This window comes from Lasioglossum baleicum, chromosome 11 (genome assembly GCF_051020765.1).
Source record: "Lasioglossum baleicum chromosome 11, iyLasBale1, whole genome shotgun sequence".
Classification (NCBI taxonomy): domain Eukaryota; kingdom Metazoa; phylum Arthropoda; class Insecta; order Hymenoptera; family Halictidae; genus Lasioglossum; species Lasioglossum baleicum.
The window spans coordinates 14944013-14965897 of NC_134939.1; the positions used below are offsets into that span (position 1 = coordinate 14944013).

Sequence of the window (21885 nt, forward strand, 5' to 3'; positions counted from 1 at the left end):
AGTAGTGTAATATTCGCATTATACTAACATGAGTACGTTTTCTGTCGATACTTTTTGAGTCGGCTGTTTTCGAAATGCAGTATAGAGTAAATTCTGATTCTTAAATTTTGAACATTCTTAACCTGTTAATCGGGTGGCAATTTTCGAACTTGCACAAACGCATTTATATAATTATTATCAACAAGAGTAACTTGATGTGATTTTTACAATGGATGTGCATACATATGATCTAATTTGTGTCACTGATAGATACATAGAAAATTTCTTGGTTAACAGGTTAAAACTTTTGTGGATACTTAATCAATTCATTTCGAAGAGTTTGATAATGTAAATAAGATCATTTTGCATTAAGAACTTACATTTACAAAATATGTTATGGTTCTGATAGACCTGGCAAAAAATATTTGATCAAGAAAACTACGTCTTTTTGGAATTTTACTCGTACACTAAATAACTGCTCACATAATCGAAATACTGACACAAAAATAAATATTTTTGGTCATTTGAAACACACAAGAAAAATGCTAAGAGACAATGGTATTAATTCGATTATTTATATCATTCTTATCAGATATATTGCAATACTAATTGCATAGAAATTATATAATATAATAAAAATAATTCTGACGGTGACCATTTAAATTGTTTGATCGAATACTTTTTACCAGGAGCAATAGAAATTGAAATCTAACATACAGTATTGCTGCGTGGAAACATTTTTCAAGTCATATTAACAGCTAATTATTTCAAATTGATTATCATAATATAAGTATAAAATGTAAAATACGTTATTTATACACGATATACATATGTATTTTTTAATCTTTCCATCCGGTTATGTTCGACTACTAGAAACAATGGCTTCACAATAATACATATGATTATGCGTGAAGTATTACCTTAGAAAAATAATAAAATTCACTCCAACTTCCGTTTAAACAATCGTCAAATTCGAAGATAATTCTGTGGAAAGGTTGGAACAGCACATTTTGCATCTGGTCATGATTTCTTCTCTGAAAATAATATTTACTCACCAGTATTTATGCCTAACACATCGAGCAAAATAATTTATTTCTTCTTAGAGACTGTATATCATTGTGTTCGTACTTTCTCATGTCTTATCTTATACTATTCGCATTGGACGCACAGTTTCTATTCTAACACGTTAACTAAGCTCGTTTCTGATATGCATACCAGCACGTGTTATGATACATTGATATATTAAAGAACGTTTTACTTCCAATGCAATCAACTAACATCTCGACATTTTTAGTTTCAATTTATAAATCAATTTATAAATCACAAAACCGAAAATCAATTTTAAGAATCTGTTTTGCTTCAATTGTCAAAGTTATACTAATGATTTTTGCGTAGAACGATTCGGTGGACACTCTCAAATACAACTGTTTATTTTTTATAACATTTTTCGAAACATTCGTATAACTTTCACGATGAATACAACAAAATTTTTGAAGTCGAAAATTTGCTTTTCTTATATTGACGACGTTCAACTGAGACTCCTACATTATTTTTTAAGAAAACGGTTGAGTTGTGTGAACCATGGTTCCTTCAAAATACAGTGGCGGACAAAATAATGTTTAAATAGTTATGCATACGAGATAACTACCGCAATCTTTACAAATCGAAGTTTTAAAGTAACTAACATAACGTTTTTTTATAAATATCTACATCTTATAAATGGACAGCGGATTTGATGCACTTGTGGCAAAAATGAGTAGGTGTAATTTAAAACAGTGGTAATATTAAAAGAATTTAAAAATACTGTTATATTATTTTCAACCTATTATGTAAATATATTAAGAAAGAAAATAAGTTTGTTGCAATTCAGTTAGAAAATTTCTATGTTTGCATAATGATCTCTCTTTCTCTCTCTCTCTCTCTCTCTCTCTCTCTCTCTCTCTCTCTCTCTCTATAAAATAATGGAAACGAAATAACTGCAAAAGGGGATAAAAAATGTATAGTTTATTTGGTGGACAGTAGGTTTAATTCTACATTTCTGTGATTACAATTTGAATATTTAAATATTTGATGTGTAAAGCAATACTTCGTTTCCGCGAATGATTTCAGCTAAAATTACGCTAATTGAAACACGAATACCTTAATCCGTGTGTATATTTATATTTTAATAAACATTAATACACGTTAGTGTATTATAGCATGCTTCATGTAGACTTTTATACTAGCACTTCTACTGCACCATGGAAAATCTCTTTTATAGTTGGCTGCATCAGTGAAAGATCTCCTACATTGAATGGTCACTTCTATATCGTTGATAATGTTCGGTGAATATCTTCAAGTTTTATTCGCCGACATTTCGCGTTTCCAAAGTGTCGTGCACATCAATTAATAAAAATATTTATATCCCCATTAGGAAACACATTCGCAACCAAACTTTATTTATTCTTCGTATATTTTGGACACATCTTATTATGCAACACATACATATATTGATAGTCAAAAAAATATTATCTCATCACTTTTCACTGCTAAGCGTTCACACATAAATTAATACATTGTTAGAACGGAATATTTTCATTCTTCTGGTTTTCTGGAACCTACCTTCCAATATACAGGTGGCTCAAAATCGAGGGGGTAATATCTGGTGAACCACCCTGTAGAAACACCATTATCTTAACACACGGCTGGAAATATTTTGTCATTTTGTCATTTTTCAATTTAGGATAACTGTTAATTGAGAACATACTATATCGCTGCTCCGGAAGTATAATGGCGGAATTGTAAGAATTTTGTGAAATTCGCTTTATTGTGTTGGCGGGCTCAAAGATGCATTACTAGATGTTTGTAAATCGACATAATTGTACTTACAAAATTCGCCATAATACTTAATTCGTTATAATTTTTGTAAAGAATTTTCTATAATTTTTTGTTGTCGATTTATACTTTTCATACGATTTTGATAATTCTTGTCCAAATAAACTTTATCATAACGTTTTCTTCATATTTTTGCTTGTTTCCCTTACTCCTATAACGACAGAAGTGTAAAATTTGTTTTTCAGAAGAACAATGACTGTTAAATGTTACTGTAAGGCTGGTAGTTATTATTTTATAAATTGAAATAACTTAAAAGTTTCAGTAATAACCCACAATGTCTATAAACTACTCTCGTAGAAGAATTAAACCGAATCTATAGGCCATTCTATTAAGACAAATTGGAATTATTTCTCTTTTGCTTGTCCTGTGAAATTTCAATTTTTGCAGTTGTGTGTCATTATACTTCCGGAGCAGCGATATGTTCTTCGAAATAATCAAATTAATATTTGCGACATCTGATATTGACTCACATTCTCCGAAGCCTCGTTCTTATCATCGGTGTCAATATCATTGGCATGTGATAACTGGCAGGCGGTAATGATCAGCTTCGAATTTCTGTGTAACTGTTTTTACTCTCTTTATATTATATATAATATTCTATTCTGTATTCATATTTCTTTACCGACAGCATTATATCGTGCTATATTGCTCCAATCTTTTTTTTTTGGGTGTGTGTTTACAAGGTTACAGAATTTCGTACTTTGAATTATTTATCTCAAGTATAACATATCAGTAGATTAGTCGATTATACACTTCGATATTAAAAGTAGCTGATATTCTTATTCCTTAATGCACGAATCATTTCACCTCGATTTTTATACACGTATATCTTCTAACACATAAGTAGTAATTATACATTTAAAAATAGATGAACTTACTCTATTGAAAACACTTGTATGATTCAAATAATTACACAATTAGATGAAAGTAATTTCACAGTTTTGTTAGTGAAAAAGTACTCGTCCGTTTTGTAGGAAGCGTCATCAATAATTTCATCAAAATTGGACACCTCGACACAGTTATTTGTCAGAGCTGTATTTGTTTATGTAGAATCAAGTATGCAGAGTGCAAGGTAGAGAAATTGCTGGTGACATTTAATAACATTTCAACATTATTTTTATCCCAAGCAAATCTTTATCACATTAACTACCATGGAAATCATAATCATAATCATAAGGAAATATTGCAATAATTATTTGCTACTTTTCAATCGGAAGCCAGTACGGTTGAGGTTTTCAGTGGTTTCTACTGTTAAGGTTTCCGAGTATAAGCTTCAATTTGAAAATCTCTGAAAACCTTTACATTTTGCGTGTGACAATTTTACGTTGCGTTTCTGACAACAACATTAACTGATTACATTTCAACGTTAAAATGATCACCGGTGATCACTGTTGTAACAATTTGACTCCGGAATTTTATGCAAACTTGTAACTAGACTACGGATTTTTATGCATTTATGAAGAAATTGGTTAGATGAAATATAAAACAGTGAAAAATTAAAAAGTGTAAAAATAGTGTTATGTTGTTTTCAAGTGTGAAAAAGTATTAGGGTACGATATGAATTGTTATTTAACTCCTGCTATCCACAATCGCTGCTGAACATTTTTATTTTGCATAAAGATCCGCAGTCTACGTTAAAATCATTGAATTAAAATCATATTCAAATTGATTCTTATCATGATATCTTTTGGTAAGTTACAAATAAAATGAAACTGTAATTTTTTTATTAAATTATTCTGTAACTTATTAAATATTTTTATACAATTTTTATGCAGTAAGCGCATAATGTTCCGCAGTCTAATCATTACAATTAACGTATTGCAGTTAAGTGATGTCCCTGGTTAATATAATTTGAATCATGCTCAGTCTACATCATTTATACAGTGTGGTCGTTTCTAAGTATGGACAAACCATTATCTTTTAAAATAATGGAGGTACAAAAAATGCTTATATGGAGATTACATGATACGAGGGGGTAAACTTTCGGCAGAAACAATTTCTTTTAATTATTAATCTAAGAGACACGACGATCATTTCTTGGTACACATAAATAAAAATTGAACAAAGTTAAGAATACATATATCTATATGATTTTAAACGATTTTCAAGATGCGGGCATATGAATTTAACTAAAAATTCTGTGCGGCACTTGAATTCGATAAAAAGGTGGTGCATCATAGAACGATATTTAATAATATGTACGCACAATATGCTCGAACAAAATAAATATCATCAAACCGTTTCTGAAGGCATATTATTAGTAACTGAATTAACGAAAAATAAACTGGTACAATGATTAAAATTTGAATCATACATTGTCGATGATTATTGTTCCACGATGGAGCACATTATAGAATCTATAATAATATTGATAAATAGTTCACGAAATTTATTTTGACAAAATAAAAGAATAGTTCAGGAGATATGAGTAACTCTACCAGTACTATATGAATTTGCAATGCTATATACCTCTCGCGAGTGCAACGACACGTGGGTATTTAATAATTACAGTAATTGTATAAATAGAAATGGAGATACATATTTTTTTTCTTATATTATCCAGAACTTCTCACGATTCTATTTACAATTAGAATTGTATATTGAAATAGAAAAATGATTAGTACGTGTGAGATAGTATCAGTAATTAATTCCACATATTTTGTAGAACGCTTTGATTGCATTTTAAGAAAGAAACTCTAACACAATCTTCCATTTATAGACGTAGTCTTAAACGATTAGTTAAAAAGAATACTGAATACGCGCGCAATATCAATCGTGTTGGTTTTCTACTGGCAACATTTAGCTAATATCACATACGACTGACTGGTGTGCTAAAAATATGGAGAATTAGAGTAAATCTCCACCGACGATTTTCTTAGCCAGTATATGAATATTTGCACATTTCACTGCACCTCAGTGTTTGCGAGAGCAATTGAACAATGGTGTGTCAGTCTCATGGGCAACGTGTTCGTATTAGATCGTTTCATACTGAAGTGATCATCTTTCAGACACGATGTCAGGAAGTAAGTTATACTCTTTCACTGATTTTAAATAATTTATTATTGTCTTTATTAATCGTGTTCAAGTTGCCACTTTTATTCTGTTCGAAAATTGTAAAAAGATACAAATATTTTATTATTCGTGACCCGATAAGCTTGGGCGACCTAACTGGGGAAAAAACCACGATTTTTATTACCTGTTTTTGGTATTTCGCCTATAACTCAAAAACTATGGGTCCTACGAACTTTTTTTTTTAATTTTTGGAAAGAGTATTAAATTTCCTTCAAATTTCACTGTTCAAACGTATTTTTTGACCCAATAGGTACCGAGAGGCAGGCGTTCAGAATTAGGAAATGTTTCTCAAAATGACATTTAGAGCCACACATTGTGACATTTAGCAGGAAATTGCAAGTTTTTGGCTCATAACTTTAGTTTTTCAACGTATCTACATATAATCTACATACGATTTCAACCTTTTTGAGATGTTGCAGCAATTAGTTACTGAAATTATAATTCAAATAAAAAATAATGTTATATTTGAACTTTATCGAAGTCCCTGTATCGCGTCGAAAAAATGATCGAAACGGTACGAAACGACCTTGAGATTATAATTATTCACTGGCTATGTTTACACGTTTATACCGTGCTACGTAAAATCGAAGTATTTCATTTTAAGGATTATACGGGTTAATGACAGTCATGCAAACTAAAAATCTCTTTTAACTCGCGTACACATAACGCTCCACTTTTCTCCTGTCTCTGTAATCTCTAACAGTTTTCAGACCACAAAACATGGCATTGTAGACCCCATGTTGTCCATATGGGGTCATCAACTCTTTGTTAATGGCGATACCGATCAGTAAGTGAACTATATAAAATAACACTTCTCCTAAATAAGTATTTTATGAAACATATGCAATGCCTTGCGTGTTCTATATACATTTAATTCCTTCTCTCCGACACATACTATTTTCATTCCTGCGTCTCCTTTATATTACATATCACGATAATTGTTTAAGCGTCATTCAAGCATTCGCTTCGATTTTTATTATTAACATTTTTATTATCTGGTAAAGCTTAGTCGCTGTGTACATAAGCGTACAGTTTTTTACCTTTCGATAATACGCCCTGGTACGTTCATATTTTTCATTATGCTTCTCACGAGGCTATTTAACATTATGATAATAGTATTATGTATTTTTTACAGGATTGCAAAGACTCTTTGCTTCAGCAATAAAGGGCATGGCCTCTACCTGTCGTCGCCCACGGAGATTCAGAAGTTTTCAGTATCCAGTGAGTTTTGGTAAGCATTTGTCCCATCGCGAAAGTTGTAAATTTAAGAACAAAGATCCTCAATCACATCTACACGATTGCCGGTTGATTTTTAACAACTGAGATAAAATTGACATATCTTAGTCTGAATTAGAGGTGGGCTTAAATTCGAGAATGCTCAAAGTATGCTTATTATTCCTTTTCATTTCGTTATACAATGTTAACATACTCATATACGCCATAAAATATATTTAATCTGCAATCTTAATCGTACATTTATGTGTGATACAACTTTTTATTATAGTATTCTGCGAAGAAAATATGTTTTATAATAATCTGCTATTAACATTATAAGTGTTTAACTTAATAGGATGTAATGGAAAAGTGTAAGTCATAAAAATATAACATGTTTCCTACTCATGTTTCCCATAAATGCATACAATCTGCTGTCTAGTTCTATAAAACTTACTATAACCGCGTCTCTATATGAAGTTACGCGAACAATGATAAAAGTTTAACAATGATAAAGTTAAAGATATTGTTCGTACAATTTTTTTTCCAGCGGCGAGTTAACCGAAATGATGGGAGATCTATTCATTGGTCACGACATGCCTGAGCCACCTAAAGAAAGTTTCTTCAAAGGCCTTTTCGGTGTTGGATCGCGAAGTCTTGACAGAGAAGAACTGTGTAAGTTTAAACTATCCGTTCTATTGTTATACAATACATAGAACTGGGACCCACAAATTCTCGGCCCACACCGTACCGCTACAAATGTAATTTTCAGTCGGCGAGTCGAGTGGACGAGCATCCCGCACCGTAGCAAAACATATACCAGGACCATCGGAGGCGATGCGCGAGCGCGTGTCAACCGCCACCGGCGAGGTGAACATGGCCCATCAGATGGTTTTGGAACGTGGCGACAAGCTCTCTCAGCTGGAAGAACGAACAGCCCGCATGATGACGGAGGCGGAGGGTTTCTCGACGTCTGCCCACGGATTGATGCTCAAGTACAAAGACAAGAAATGGTACCAGCTATGAGAATATTGTTCGAGTTCGACCGAGATTTGGAATTGCGTACAACTCTATTGTAAGGTAGCAGCGTTCACGTTTCACGTATGAGCTTCTTCGCCGTACTAAAGATACGGGAAAGGGAGACGCGAAATTTCTGGGGAAACAAAGCAGAAGCATGATGAATGAATCTGAAACAAAATCGGACATATTTGTGGACTTTGTACGCACATACAGGAAACATATTACACGGGATATAGGAAAAAAGAGTGAGAATCGTTGTGTGCATGAATAAATGTATGCGTGTGTAGGCGCGTGTGCGTGTCTCTATGTGTGAATGCGAGAGTGAAAGGGAGAAAGGGATTATATCGGAAGAAAAAGGAAGAGAGTTCGGCGAGAAAAAAAAAGTACATATTCATGCGATACCTTGTACAAGCAGGTAATACACACGCACATCTTTCAGCGAAGAATATAAGAAAAACAAAAAGTCGTATTGTACACGTCTGAACACAAATAAGATTTAAGTATAATATGATACGCGATCTCTCAGAATGTGTTATAATCTCTATATATAAATAAATGAATAAATATATATATATAAATAAATAAATAAATATATATATATACACAACGTGTAGCCCGAGCAAAGAAATGGGTATATACGTAACGTATAGACCAATCGAACAGATAACAAAAATGAAACGGAAGGAAAGTGGAATGGCTGCGATTAACATTAAATGAATTAATAATAGCGCATACATAAATCTACGATAATGTTTAAGAGCGTAAGTACTTAGGCGGGAATTAAGAGAGGATGATTCTACTACGTGCGAGTCAATACATACAAAATTATGTAACAATTCGCCTTTTAAACCTACGACTCTCGTTAATCCATTCGGACGTCCTGTCATGGCGAGAAACGTTCGCGCGAAATGGCGCTTGACCTCGCCTGTTTTCCGTTTAAAAAAGAAAATGAGTAAAGGGGAGAGAAGAATATAGCGATCGATGCGCGTAGAAGAATAACATTGTCCGTATGATAATGGGGAAAAACTAAAGAATGATCCAGGGGAGCGAAGATGAAGACGCAGCGACGTTATTCCGAATGTATTGACAATAAACGTAATTAATCGAGGTAATAGCGCATTGAATAAACGTTGAACGCAGTGAAATATATAATTTATCCACGATGCTGGACCATCGGACTTTTACCACGACGATGCGATCGTAACCGTGCCGACGCACCGTGGATAAATCATGTATTAGTTGTTATTAATTGTAGTTGATCGCTAGATATGCTATGTATATAAAATAACAAATGCAGTAGGAAATATTATACGTCAAAAAACGAGCTGTTTGTATAATAACATGTTGTAAGTTACGCTACTTCAGCGTCGCGCGATCAATTCAATCGAATTTACGCATGCATATCTATGCGTACACTAAGATCACGAAGAAGAGACCCTACTGTAATTTAAAGGAAAAGAATTATACGTAGCGTAGATTACCAAAAAGTCAATAACACGAGTATACATATATACGCATACGCGACAAGTTCCTTTGAATTCATCGAGACGCTGAATCGTCGTACTGCTTCCATAGCAATAACTGTATAGTTGATGTTAATGGTACTAATCACCTACATAAAACTATATTACATAATATGCCCCGCAGTGGATTAACTAGATCGCAATTTCTTCGACATTCAGATATAATTTTCCTCGGACAATACAATAGGACTTCGATTAACCGGGTCGCGGTTACCCGCGATCTCGATCATTCAGGCTCTCGATTATCCGAACTCTCAGATTGTACCTCGAAATACGTACAACTGGGCTTGCTGATTTTTTTTTCTGCTTTACAAACAAAACGTGTTTCGAATGAGTTAAGGCGTAAGGGCGAACTGCCAAAAAATAAGAATATTTTTCGAGAAAAGGTGCGCCGGATTTCAATCGCGCCCATCGATATTCGCTGGTCAACAATGGCACACCAACGAAAGCCATGCACGATGCACCATCGGCGAGAGAAAGTAATTTTCATCGGAAACTGTACAAAATGAAAAAAGAACAAATGGAAAAAGATATACGTATACAGTGATTGAAAGAAGTATGTGTTGGGTTGGAACGAAAGTTCGTGGCGTTTGTAAATTGAAATTGAAAGCTAAAATTCAGGTATTTATTTAATAACATATTTTCCATTCTGTTCTATTGCGTTGGCAAATAAGTTCGTTCGGTTTTTGTGATTCATTCCAATGTAAAAAACCGAACGAGCTTATTTGCCAACCCAATATTCCATTTTCGAGGTAACTTTTCGTGCTATTGAATAAATAATGTTATCTCCGATTCTTAATTTGAAAACGCTACGAACTTTCTACCCAACTCGATGTTATCGTTTCGTTTCAGTAAAATAATTGATCGTTAACGGCGCGTCTGCGTTAGAGTGTCCACATTTAGATTGTTGCAGTCTTAAACTAAGACGCGGTCTTGTGTAAATAATTTTCAACTGAATACCACATTGAAGGACTACACATATATTGTTAACAAAAAAAAAGAAAAACCAGTAGCTAGCGATGGATGTTCTCGTGTGTTTAGGTACTTTCTCCTCTCACTGTATGCGTCTATACATTGTGTCGTAAGAGGTATTGCATTTCCTATCGAATAGAATGCTTACTGTGCGGATAAGCTACGTTTAAGTTGTCCTGTTTAGGTCTCGATTAATCCGGTTGGTCTCGATGTATCCGAGCCGTTTGTAGCCGGGTTAGGCCGGTTAATCGAGGCTCCGCTGTATACGCGGGTAGAGTTTCGTTTGTGAACGTTTGACCACCACTTTTCGCCAGAAGTTGCGTACTTGCTAATGTCTAGACTGCGGATCTTTATGCGTTTACGATTTTACAGAGAAATTGAGTAGATGATGATGCAAATTACGGCTGGTAAACGTAAAAATAGAACGTTTGAGGGCGATCGCGTCCTAGATCGATCTTTTATCTAGCGCTAAAACTGCCTCTTTGCATTGTTGAGAAATGAGAAGGCGTATCCCGCACCCTAGCAACCCTGGAAGAACGAGTCCAGCCCCTTGAGGAAAGAAATAACATTCAATTCAGTTTCTATCGCTTGCAATCGACGCGGACAATTTTTATTTTGCATAAAGATCCGCAGTCTTCTAATGACCATTAGTGATCCGCGTACGCGATGTTTCGACCCCGTGGTTGCAACGTAAATGCACAAGAGAACCGAGAAGGCGATCTATTGTTCCTTTCTTCTTAATAGTACTTCTTTCTTTTTTCTTCATCGATTTGTTTCATCGTTCGAGCGATATTCATTCCGGTAGCGGCTTTTATTCGTCCCGCTCGGTAGCGGCGACGACCTAGGAACTTTGTACGCGGTGGTGTTGCGGCGAGAGATATAACGAGAAAAGAAAAAAATATTAAACGACGATTACGTTTAGGATACACACAGAGAGACGTGTCGATAACCGATAAGTAAACGAGGAAGGGAGCCAACGCGTGACAGCGACGCGAAATGTTTTCTCGGATCTTTTGTGAGAACGAAAACGTTGTTTATTGCTCTAACAAATAGATTAGTAAATGTAAGATAGTTGCAGGTAAAGAGAACAGAAAATGATGATACATTACTATCTAAGTGTTTGATAATATAACATATTCTAACACTTGTTGTATAAAGACTACTGTTTAGGTGATTCTGGATTATTTATCACGTCGAACAGGCTGAAATGTGTTTGAAAATAATTTATTGTAACAAGAAGGAAAGAAGGAAATAGAGAGAGAGAGTTTGAAACCAATATTTCAGAGTATCCGATGAAGGAAAAATATAGCAAACAAATAAAACGTAAATTATTAATCGGAATTTTCCATTGCACCTTCGTCTACGTTTTGTTCCGTTCTGTGTCTCGTAGAAGACGTGTTCAGAATAAGAAAATGAGATCATTTCCGAAATTATTTTCATACACAATATAGATTTCCTGTAAGGCTAGTTGTTTTGTGATTATTATAATGAATTAATTAACTTTGTAAATCCTTGTCGCGATGTACAAAATGCATCGTCACTTGTTTCGACGAACCGGCAACAATTATTGCGATATTCTGCACTTGATTTGATCAAAGTGAAATCCAATATATTCTATGTATTCAAAAGAGTTTTACTTTCGTGAGAACGTAAAGAGTTGTTCTGTAAAACGAATGTAATTGCTTCCTATATGTTCGAACGAACGGTAGCTACCTCTCCCACTCGCTATGCCCTTTGTATGAAAATGTTCATTATTTATTGTGTCTTAATCTATTTCGACGCAGTGGCCTGAATATGTAAATCTACTATTGTAAATGAAATTTTGTCCTTAGACGCAGCGAAATATCTAATACTCTCGATTTATACCATTACTAATCTAGTACAGTTCTTATTTTTCAAGAGATATAATACCATGTTATTGTAAAAGTACTGCCTCGAGGACAGACTGTATCTTGGCTCCGATTAATAAATGAGTTCGAACCAAATTCAGCGCTTATGGCGTTTATGTTAACGTTGAATGGACTCTCTCTCTCTCTCCTGGCAATTCTCTCTAGTCCTCATCCGCATTATTGCAACCCCCGCGACCTCGCGAACACTTCAGATTATAAAAGCATTGCTAGGACGATTTCAAGATTTGTAAAATCGTTCGTTGTAACGAATGCTGCATCACTAAATTATTTGCACTTACGAAATTCGGCAAAATTCGACAACAAATTGAATAATAGAGTTGTTGCATCTTCGAGGCCGCTGCGGTCCTATGTATTTATTAGGTTGGTGAAAAAATAATTGCGATTTTCATCAGATTTTTAGATCAGAACTTTAGCGATTTTTCTCAAGCGAAAGAGTCTTGATATCAAAAATGATAACAATGAACCATAGGACTATAATCGTAGATCCTCGAGAAGTTGCAAAAAGAAACTACAAGTTGATCACCGAACAATGATGCGATGTTTAGCTCAAATCGGCGAATAAAGAAAAACATATTTAGTTTTCGAATTTAAGAACAAAAGCCGCAATTATTTTTGTTCCAACCTAATATATTCCGCTCAAACCACGACGCTTTACTTCGCGATGTGACTACTCCTAAAGGTCTGCCTATCTCGCGAAGTTTTCAGTTGATCTTTGAACCTCGAGCTTCCTTCAAATTTCGAATCTTTCCGTATGAAAGTATAATCCCGTATAGCACGGCAATTGTGCTCGTGAAAATTGCCGTGCTATCCGAACTGGTATCTATTATACGAAACTATAAGAACTAATACAAAAACAGGGTAAGGTTCCAAATACTAACAAAACTACACTATTTTGCTTTTATAACTATAAGAAACATGTTTAATAAAAGTATCAATAACCGTCGAAATATACTATATATTAATGTTACATAATGCATGCGAATTTTTTCTTGTCTCTATCACTGCTGAGCTACCACTCAATGTCATTGTTTTCCTCTCAGTGTGAAACATCCGTCTGCAGCTTTTCTTAACACCTTATTCAGTTCTACTGGACTTTCCCTGTTTTTTTTTTTAATCATGTTAGAGCAATACTGAATGGTCCGAAAATTATATCAAATGCAGCTCCGTATTTTAAAACAAATTGGTTTCCATATACTAAACGTTTCTTACGTAAGTATATATGTATTGCAATATCTGCAAAGGTGTTTACCTGCAATGTCTCTGCAAGTCAGTCCCATAAATATTCGTACACCCCTTAAAAAGACAGATTAACTTTTTTATAATTGAAACAAACGACCTGTTGTTTTGTAAGCACTTAGAAGCATTGGTTTTCTGAATGATGTGTAAAACAAATTTCCCAAAAATTACAATTTACAAGGTTGCATACAAAAATAAAAAAGGGATATTCAAACTTTTTTTATTTGGTCCCTTAATGAAAATTTAAAATATTTGTTTTGTAGATCTGCATAGTAGTTACACGCATGCTGAAAATTTCATCAAAATCGATTGACATACACAATGGTTCAATCTCCATCTATACATATACAGTGGATAACAAAAGTAAGTTAACACTGATGCTTTCAATAATGAAATCACGATAACCGTAATGTTTATTCACTTATAAAATTAAACAAGTTGATTACATATTTAATGGTAATGTTGAAAACAAAATTTATCACGATAATCACAGTGATCTGAAGATTTATCAAGATATTGATCATTCACAATTGTTGGAGAACTTTAAAAATTTAAGATGTCAATACATGATTTCTCCTCTATTAAAATCATTAAGGGAAGAAACAACATTCAATTCGGCTATTACTTCTTGCAATCGATGGAGACAATTTTTATTTCGCATAAAGATCCGCAGTCTAATTATAATTGACGAAATTAATTCTTTTCTGGATAGATGAGGGTTGCGTGAGTAAACGAGAAGACAGACGACAAAGCGAGCCTCAGAACTTTAATGTATTCAGTGCCTTTTGCTCTCTCGCAAAGGAGACTGGAGTAAACGAAAAAGAAGCAGGAAAGTGGAGTGGGGATAGGGATGCGGTATACTGACGCTGAATTGAATTTTTTTTTTCAATTCATTCCACTTCCCACAAGCGCGAGACGTTCAAGCTCGATGAGTATCTGTGCGCGACAGCGGCGCCTATTCGCAGTAAATTCTCATTATTTTTAAATTGGAAATGAGAAGAGCACGCGGCGGGTGTGGTTAAGAGCACCTTCGCAGCCGTGGAAAAAAAGTGGAAGTCCGGCAGTGTATTATTCCAGACCGATGCCTACCCTGAAGGTGGAGGAGTCGCAGAAATTAATTTAATTACGTAGCCGATGTCAATAACAGTCATCCTTCCCCGTCTGAACGGGGATCCCCGGGGAGAGATCTGTTCAGTATGCTTGCATACCATTTTTAATCATATTCTTTCCCTATAAGCTGTTCTTATAAAATTAACCATGGATTTTCAGTTTTATAAAGTCTTTTTCAGTACAACTTCCTTATAAAAAGTCTAAAGTATTTGCATATATCCATTATGTCCATAAATGATGAATGAAATCCTCACGAATGCAAGTATTCACAAGAATGCACATTGCGTTTGATTTATTTATTCATTTATGGCTTAGGAAATTTTCAGAAAAAATCTGCAGTGTCAAATTCGACTCAATTTAGTGCGATTTTTATTTATTTTGGATCTACAAATGTTGATAGCAATGAAAATAGGATTCTTTTGGTAGCACCTTCCTAAAATTGATCTAGAAAAATTGAAAGTTACTTTTTCAATTGATTCGACTGTGTCGCCTGTTAAGCTGGAAAAATAGATTTACGAGAAAAGGAGGACTAATATTATTGCATTTTAAAAAGCTGTTCCGTAATCCCTGATTATCCAATGATTAACTGTTTTGCTTAGCACAATTTTGCATGAAACTGTTGAAATATTCACAGCAGCGCGGCGCGGCGTACGCGAAAGGAGCGTCGCGTTACCCGTGGCTCTCGTTAACTTCCCTAGAATCGATCGACACCATTCCCAAGTGCCTGCTAAGTAGCAATATCGGTAGGGTGTCGATGTCCGCGCGATGTCTCGTAGAGGAAGAAGAATCTTTGCAATCCGGAAAGAAATTGTAAAGCGCGGCAGCCGACAGGCTCGACGCAGGAGCGACGGACAGGAGAGGAGGGAAACGGATAAAGTATAAAGACTGGAGAGGCGGCAATCTGTCTTAGGCGCGGCCAATAAAATGTAAATGCGTGGCAATTCGCGCCCAATATCGAGGGGCACCTTCTTGGGATAGTTTTCCGTTTGTTCGCCGGGGACCGTAACAGTGAATAAGTGGAGAGAACGCTCAGCCGTGTGTACCGAACGGGCCCGCAGGCTACGCCGTCATTTGCGTGAGTAACGGCGAAGCGGAGAAGTTAGGGTAGCGAGACGAGTAATTTATAGTCAATAATTCTTGGCGAGGCAATTTTCGCATCGAGCGCGAACGTTTCCTCCGGAACCGAGAAGGAGAAATAGGAGGAGGTGAGAGGGCGGTGCCGTAGAGGCGGCAGGAAATGAGGCGGAATGTTAAATAGCTACCGTAGCTTCCTCCCTAGCCTGTCATCTCAGGTAGCCTTTAAACTGCACGCAGAGAATTATTCCCGACGCGCGACTGCCTATTTTCTCGATATAACCATAACCGATACACCCCCACCTAACAATTATCCTGATTCTTTGACCTCGCCCCACCTCGCCTCTACCCGTTTATCATCCGTCCTCACCTCCGCGATACTCCTTCGCAATCGCGACTTCATTCAACAATGCAATCTGTCGATTCCAGTGTCATTGATGGTGTACAGTCGGGCACAAAACGACAGGACACTCCACCAATCCGTTGCACTTATCCAAACTATGATCCACGGAACCACAAACGGTTCCACAAAATCTAGCAAGATTCTAGTTCCTTTCTATTTCCTTTCTAGTTAACTAGAATCTTACTAGATTTTGGGTCGAAGCATGGGTTTGCGATTTTTCACTTAATGTCCTTATACGAGCAAATTTTGGGCTGGTTGAGGGCTCATTCGAAAGAGGAAGGTTCACCGCAGGGCGCTCTGGTCATCCCATCAATCAAAAAAGGCTTTTAGAGACAGAAAAATACATTGAAATCTGCGTGATTTTTTCTCGATTTTTTCCCTACTTTGGACACTCATATTAGTACGGAATGTGAGTTGTCCTAACGGGATTTCACATACTTCTTTTTACTTTCGAGAATGGAAGGATTTGTTCTGATTTTGAAGCTGATGGAATTTAGACTAGCCTTAAAGTTCTATTTGATAATATAATATAAAGTATAATTGTTCACCTTAAAATACTGGAATTACTTTCTTGCACAACCCAATACTATTGCTTCCGTTGTACGTAGCGCATATCGCAAGAGTTTAACTATTAAGAGGACACAGGCGTGAGAGCTACTCTCGAGAATTACTCTCGGGAGTAATTTTCATTTGAACACGTAGTATCACTCTCGGCTACAGGTAGTCAATATGTACAGCCAACTGTATTAATGCTTTACAAGTAAACGTTAAGGGTTCAACACTCTCCCAAGCGTCCCTCAAGTTGACACATTCGTGTCTAATTTTTGTGCACTTGTTCGTTCAGGTGTTCTCAGCAATATTTATTGATAACATAAAGCAATAATTTTGCTGCACAGCGCATGATTACTCGTGGCAATCAAGCTGGGTGCCTCAGCCTGTATTATTATTGTTTATTTATTGCTTTGACAAAATCTGAATCAAAATATACTTGTTTGTTTAATGTAATATAAAACAATTAGTTTGATTCAGATTTTGTCGCTTTTTATCATGTGTCTTACTTTAATTGGTTTAAACTTTAAAGCAATAAATAAATAATAATAATAATACAGGGTGAGGCACCCAGCTCGATCACCACGAATAACTTATGCACTGTTAATAAATTATGCACTGTACAGCAAAATTATTGCTTTATGTTATTAGTAAATATTGCTAAGAACACCTCCCTCTCTTTTATTAATGATAATCGTTTTTTCGATAAATAGTTTCAATCAAAAACGTTTTCTCACCTATATTTAAATGAAAATATCTCCTGAAGCAATCTTTCATAGGGAACAAAAAACTGTATCAATTGATCCAAAGTTGACGTTTAAATCTCTTAAACGCCTCCATTTATAAAGAAGTCAGGTACATCACATCATGCCCCCATGATGCCATGTAACATCCGTAGAAATAATTCTTTTGGACAAAGTATAATTTAGAAGTTATTCGATGTGATCAAGCTGGGTGCCTCACCTTGTATGATTTACAATTTCGTTAGAAACTGTAAAGAACGCGGCACATTCGAATAACGTTCCGTTGTTTTCCAATTTTCCGGCTAGGTATCGTTGCATACGTTTTCATAAGAAAATATAACGAGAAATATCGTGTTTACTTGGTTTCGCCTGGGTATCGGTGTATCGAATAATAGGGATCGAGAAAAACTGTGAATGCAACGAGAGCAAGTACTCCCAAGATGCCGTGTCTCTTCCTTACTGGCGGGGCTTTCGTACTTTTATTTACCAGTCGGCGCTCCACTTATGTGGAAAGTTTAACCCTGGTATGGGGAAGCGAAGATTACCCGGGGCAACATAAACCGATACCAACAACATAAAGGTGTGCAGTCGATATTAGATATCAAGGCATCCACCTTACCTTTCATCCGCCATCGAGTGTCCCACCGAGAGCTATCAGACTGATAGAATATGTTTGCCGCTGCCGCGCGACACTATCCCTACCTCCTATATCGGCATACTCCCGGTATGCGATTACCATACATCTACCACCTTATTTAAAATAGCTTTTATCGCAAGCTTAACTTACATCCTGAATTTGCTCCAAGATGTTCCTGCACTATGCGCATCATGCCGCATAGACCAAATCTTCCTTCATCTTTTCGTTATTATTCAGATTAAGAAAACCAAAATAGAACACAACAAACTAGTGTTTAATACTGACTTTATCCTCGTTTTTCAGTAAATTTATTTGCGAAAGAAACTTGTACTATTACAGACTCTGGTACACAATATTAATCCTTTGCACTAGAAGCAATTTGAATTCCAAAATCGAGATATTTGTTTCAACTCAGATAATTTTTGTTCTATGTAATCTCTTCTACATTGTGCACATCAAATTAAACCTATTTTCTTATATGTAAAAGTTGAGCTTTTTACAATTTATAGAATACAGACAAACTTAATAATGTTAAAACTGTTTTGAGTAATGAAATGGCAATTTTTAGCGGCGCCTCAGACTCGCCATTCGAGTGCAAAGGGTTGACACGTTCGCTGCCGAGCGATATTTTCAAAAACGTTTCCACCACGCCAACAAATTCTAATTAATTGTAAAATAAAAATACAGAACATGTATTTATGGGAAAGATATTGAATTTAGATAGTTTTTAATTGCTTCATTAATTATACGAGTTATATCGTAGTCGGTTTTTGCGAAAAAATGTTTTGTGACAGCCTAAACACAAACTTCGACCTACCACATAACTCGTGGTTGGCAGCGAACGTGTTAAAATCGAAATGTCTTCTAAACTAATGATTTTAAATAATTAGTTTAATTAAATTAATAATGATATAGACATTTATTCGAAATCAAACATGTGATTATATTGTATTATATGCATATTTACGAAATGGTTAATTTATTTTATTAGTAATTTATTAAGGAAAACAATTATAACGACGAATGATGAACTATTAACGAAATAAATTATCCATTTCGCAAAAGCGATGTTGATAGCTCCAGAAAATGTTAAATGAATAAAGTCGAAATATTACAGACGCGTATATTAATTGTTAAATATGAATATAGACGAAGGTAATTCCATTAGTATTTCACAAAATTTTAACGATACCTAATAACTTAATAAAAATACATTGATATGAATTATAAGTAGACTGCGGTTCTTTATGCAAAATAAAAATTGTCTGCATCGATTGCAAGAAATAGAAAATAAACTCAATGTTACCTGAATTGAATTTTTAAAATTTTTCAATGGTTTTCAATTTCATCTACTCAATTTCGCAATAAATGCATAAAGATCCGTAGTCTAGTCGACGTAATTGGCTGTCCTTATTACAAAATAATTTTATTAAAATTGTATGTTTTCTCAGGATAGAATTAACCGGTGTTTTATCAGTGCCGTTACTTTTAATAATAAAGATAGTAACTTACAGATGTAAAAGAGATTTAATATCTTCGTAATTTACACTGAGAATTAATTCCATGCGACGTAATAATCCCTAGAAGTGAAACAAAAGATATTCATAATGATCTTCGTTTAACGGTACCTTTATCTAATTATAATGTCATTGTAGAAGAGGATTGGCACTATTGTATCGGCACAGGGGTAGCCGAGAAACAATAAAAGCCCTGTCTAGGGCCAAAATTACGTTGCCGTGTATGTGCAGGGCGAACTGGACAATGAGACACCATTATTTCGCTGGAACGCCGGTTTACAATGACCGATAATGAAATTTCCATCAGCGATACAATGCTTGCCGAAGACCGAAAATGTTCTTCATTGTGAAGTATTTATCAATTTTAAAAGTTGTAACTGTAGAGAACGTTATTGCTGGTGAAAGCACGGGATAATTAATTATCAAACAATTTTTTACGCACTTCTCTATACAATTTTAATAATATTTCGTGTTAGTTGAAGTGTACAATTACTTCTTGTACATTTTTGCTTTAGTAGAGATTTGAGATTAGTGGTTCTTATAGAGTTTTTTAGCGCTGATTCTGAATCCACCCTTAATTTTTCTCCTTTGATGCACAGTTTTTGAGAAACATGACTTTAAAAAAATAAATATTGTGATGTTATTATAAAAGATATTGAATTGTTCTTTGCAGCAAAAGATTCTGCAGACTTTCCCGAATCCAGTGATATACAATATTAATATATTATAAATGTTTAAACATGTTTAAACAATCATTAAAGACGGAGGGACACCACTTTGCACCAATTTTTGAGGTGCATTTTTGAATATTTTTCAATTTATCTGAAAAAATAAGGGTCCAGCGGAGAATCGAACTATATCACGCGATAGAGCAGACTTTTATGTTGAGAAACGTTAGAAATCTAGACGTGCCTTATCGTTTTGTCGCGGAGTGTAGATTCCTGAGTAGTACCTTTTTGTTTTCATGAATGATATCGTTAATTCGCGGTCACGTGTCGCGGAGCAAACTCTAGTACAACAAATGTGGAACATGTTGCAGAAAAAAGCCGGAGAAGTTTCGAATTCAGTGAATCACCTCGCTCGCCGCGCCGTCGAGGGCCATTATAGTGTTCAGAGGTTTTCTTTTCAAACAAAACATAAAGCAAGACAGACCAAACCTATAATCATCCTGTTCATAATAACAATTATCTGCTGGTGAAGGGACGGCGAGGAGGCACGGGGAGCCAGCGAAAATAATGATTGAAAATAACAGGAATCGCATAAACGTGCAATCATGCAACGTCGAAGCATACCGTGGTTGTCGGAAATGATCACAGATTTCAGGGCAGTGTGATCATCCGGCTCGAAGACAAGCATTACGCTAATGATGTCCATTATGCTCAGATTATAGAATTATAACGCTGTTGAAATAAATTATCCGTCCATTCGCCGCCATTTTTCAAGGCGTAATCTAGCTTACGTCAGTGCATAGACATTCCATCACATGCATACGTACAGCAGAGGAAGGTACGTATTTGCATTGTGCAATATTGCACAAATGTTTTACATAAAAATCTGTAGCGAGTTTAATTTATTGTTAAACTTATTATATTTTGAAATTCTTACCTTAAAATTAAAATATTGTAATAGGTTTTTTTTATATTTTTTCATTTATTTGGGCGAAGCGCGGAACTTTTTTCCAACTTGTGAAATTTTACGTTTTACGTTGAAAGTTAAACCACGGTCTCTCGGTACTACTATTATTATTGTTGTAAAGTTTATCTACCTCATCTAAAGTAAGGTATAATTAACAGACTCTCTGTGAATTTTACGCATTTCTAGCAAAACTCGGCTGGCGAAAAATACAACAGTGAATAAATCAAAAGAATATGAATTTCAACGTATTAAAATATTTAAGTGAACAAAGAAATTTGTATGCCTCCCTTATTTCTCGACAGTAGAAAAGCAAATTATTATTTAGCGTAGAGATTATTGTTTAGCGTAGAGATATGCCACTCTTATTTCTCGAAAGTAGAACAGAAGATTATTATTTAGCGTAGAGATCCGCAGTCTAA

At 35.1% G+C, this 21885-nt stretch overlaps 1 protein-coding gene across 9 annotated transcripts in view; it reads left to right on the plus strand.

Annotated features, from left to right (window-relative positions):
- Tomosyn (syntaxin-binding protein tomosyn) overlaps window positions 1-13534 on the plus strand; it is a 98636-nt gene extending 85102 nt beyond the window's left edge. For 8 of the 9 annotated variants that reach the window (XM_076433555.1, XM_076433550.1, XM_076433551.1 and 5 more), the window contains 4 exons: window positions 6629-6712; window positions 7061-7156; window positions 7688-7812; window positions 7910-13534. In XM_076433555.1, the coding sequence (XP_076289670.1) occupies window positions 6629-6712; window positions 7061-7156; window positions 7688-7812; window positions 7910-8163 (559 nt within the window). In that variant the 3' untranslated portion in view covers window positions 8164-13534. The remainder of the gene's footprint in view (window positions 1-6628; window positions 6713-7060; window positions 7157-7687; window positions 7813-7909) is intronic. The other variant, XM_076433554.1, reaches the window with a different exon arrangement.
- The last annotated feature ends 8351 nt before the right edge of the window (window positions 13535-21885 follow it).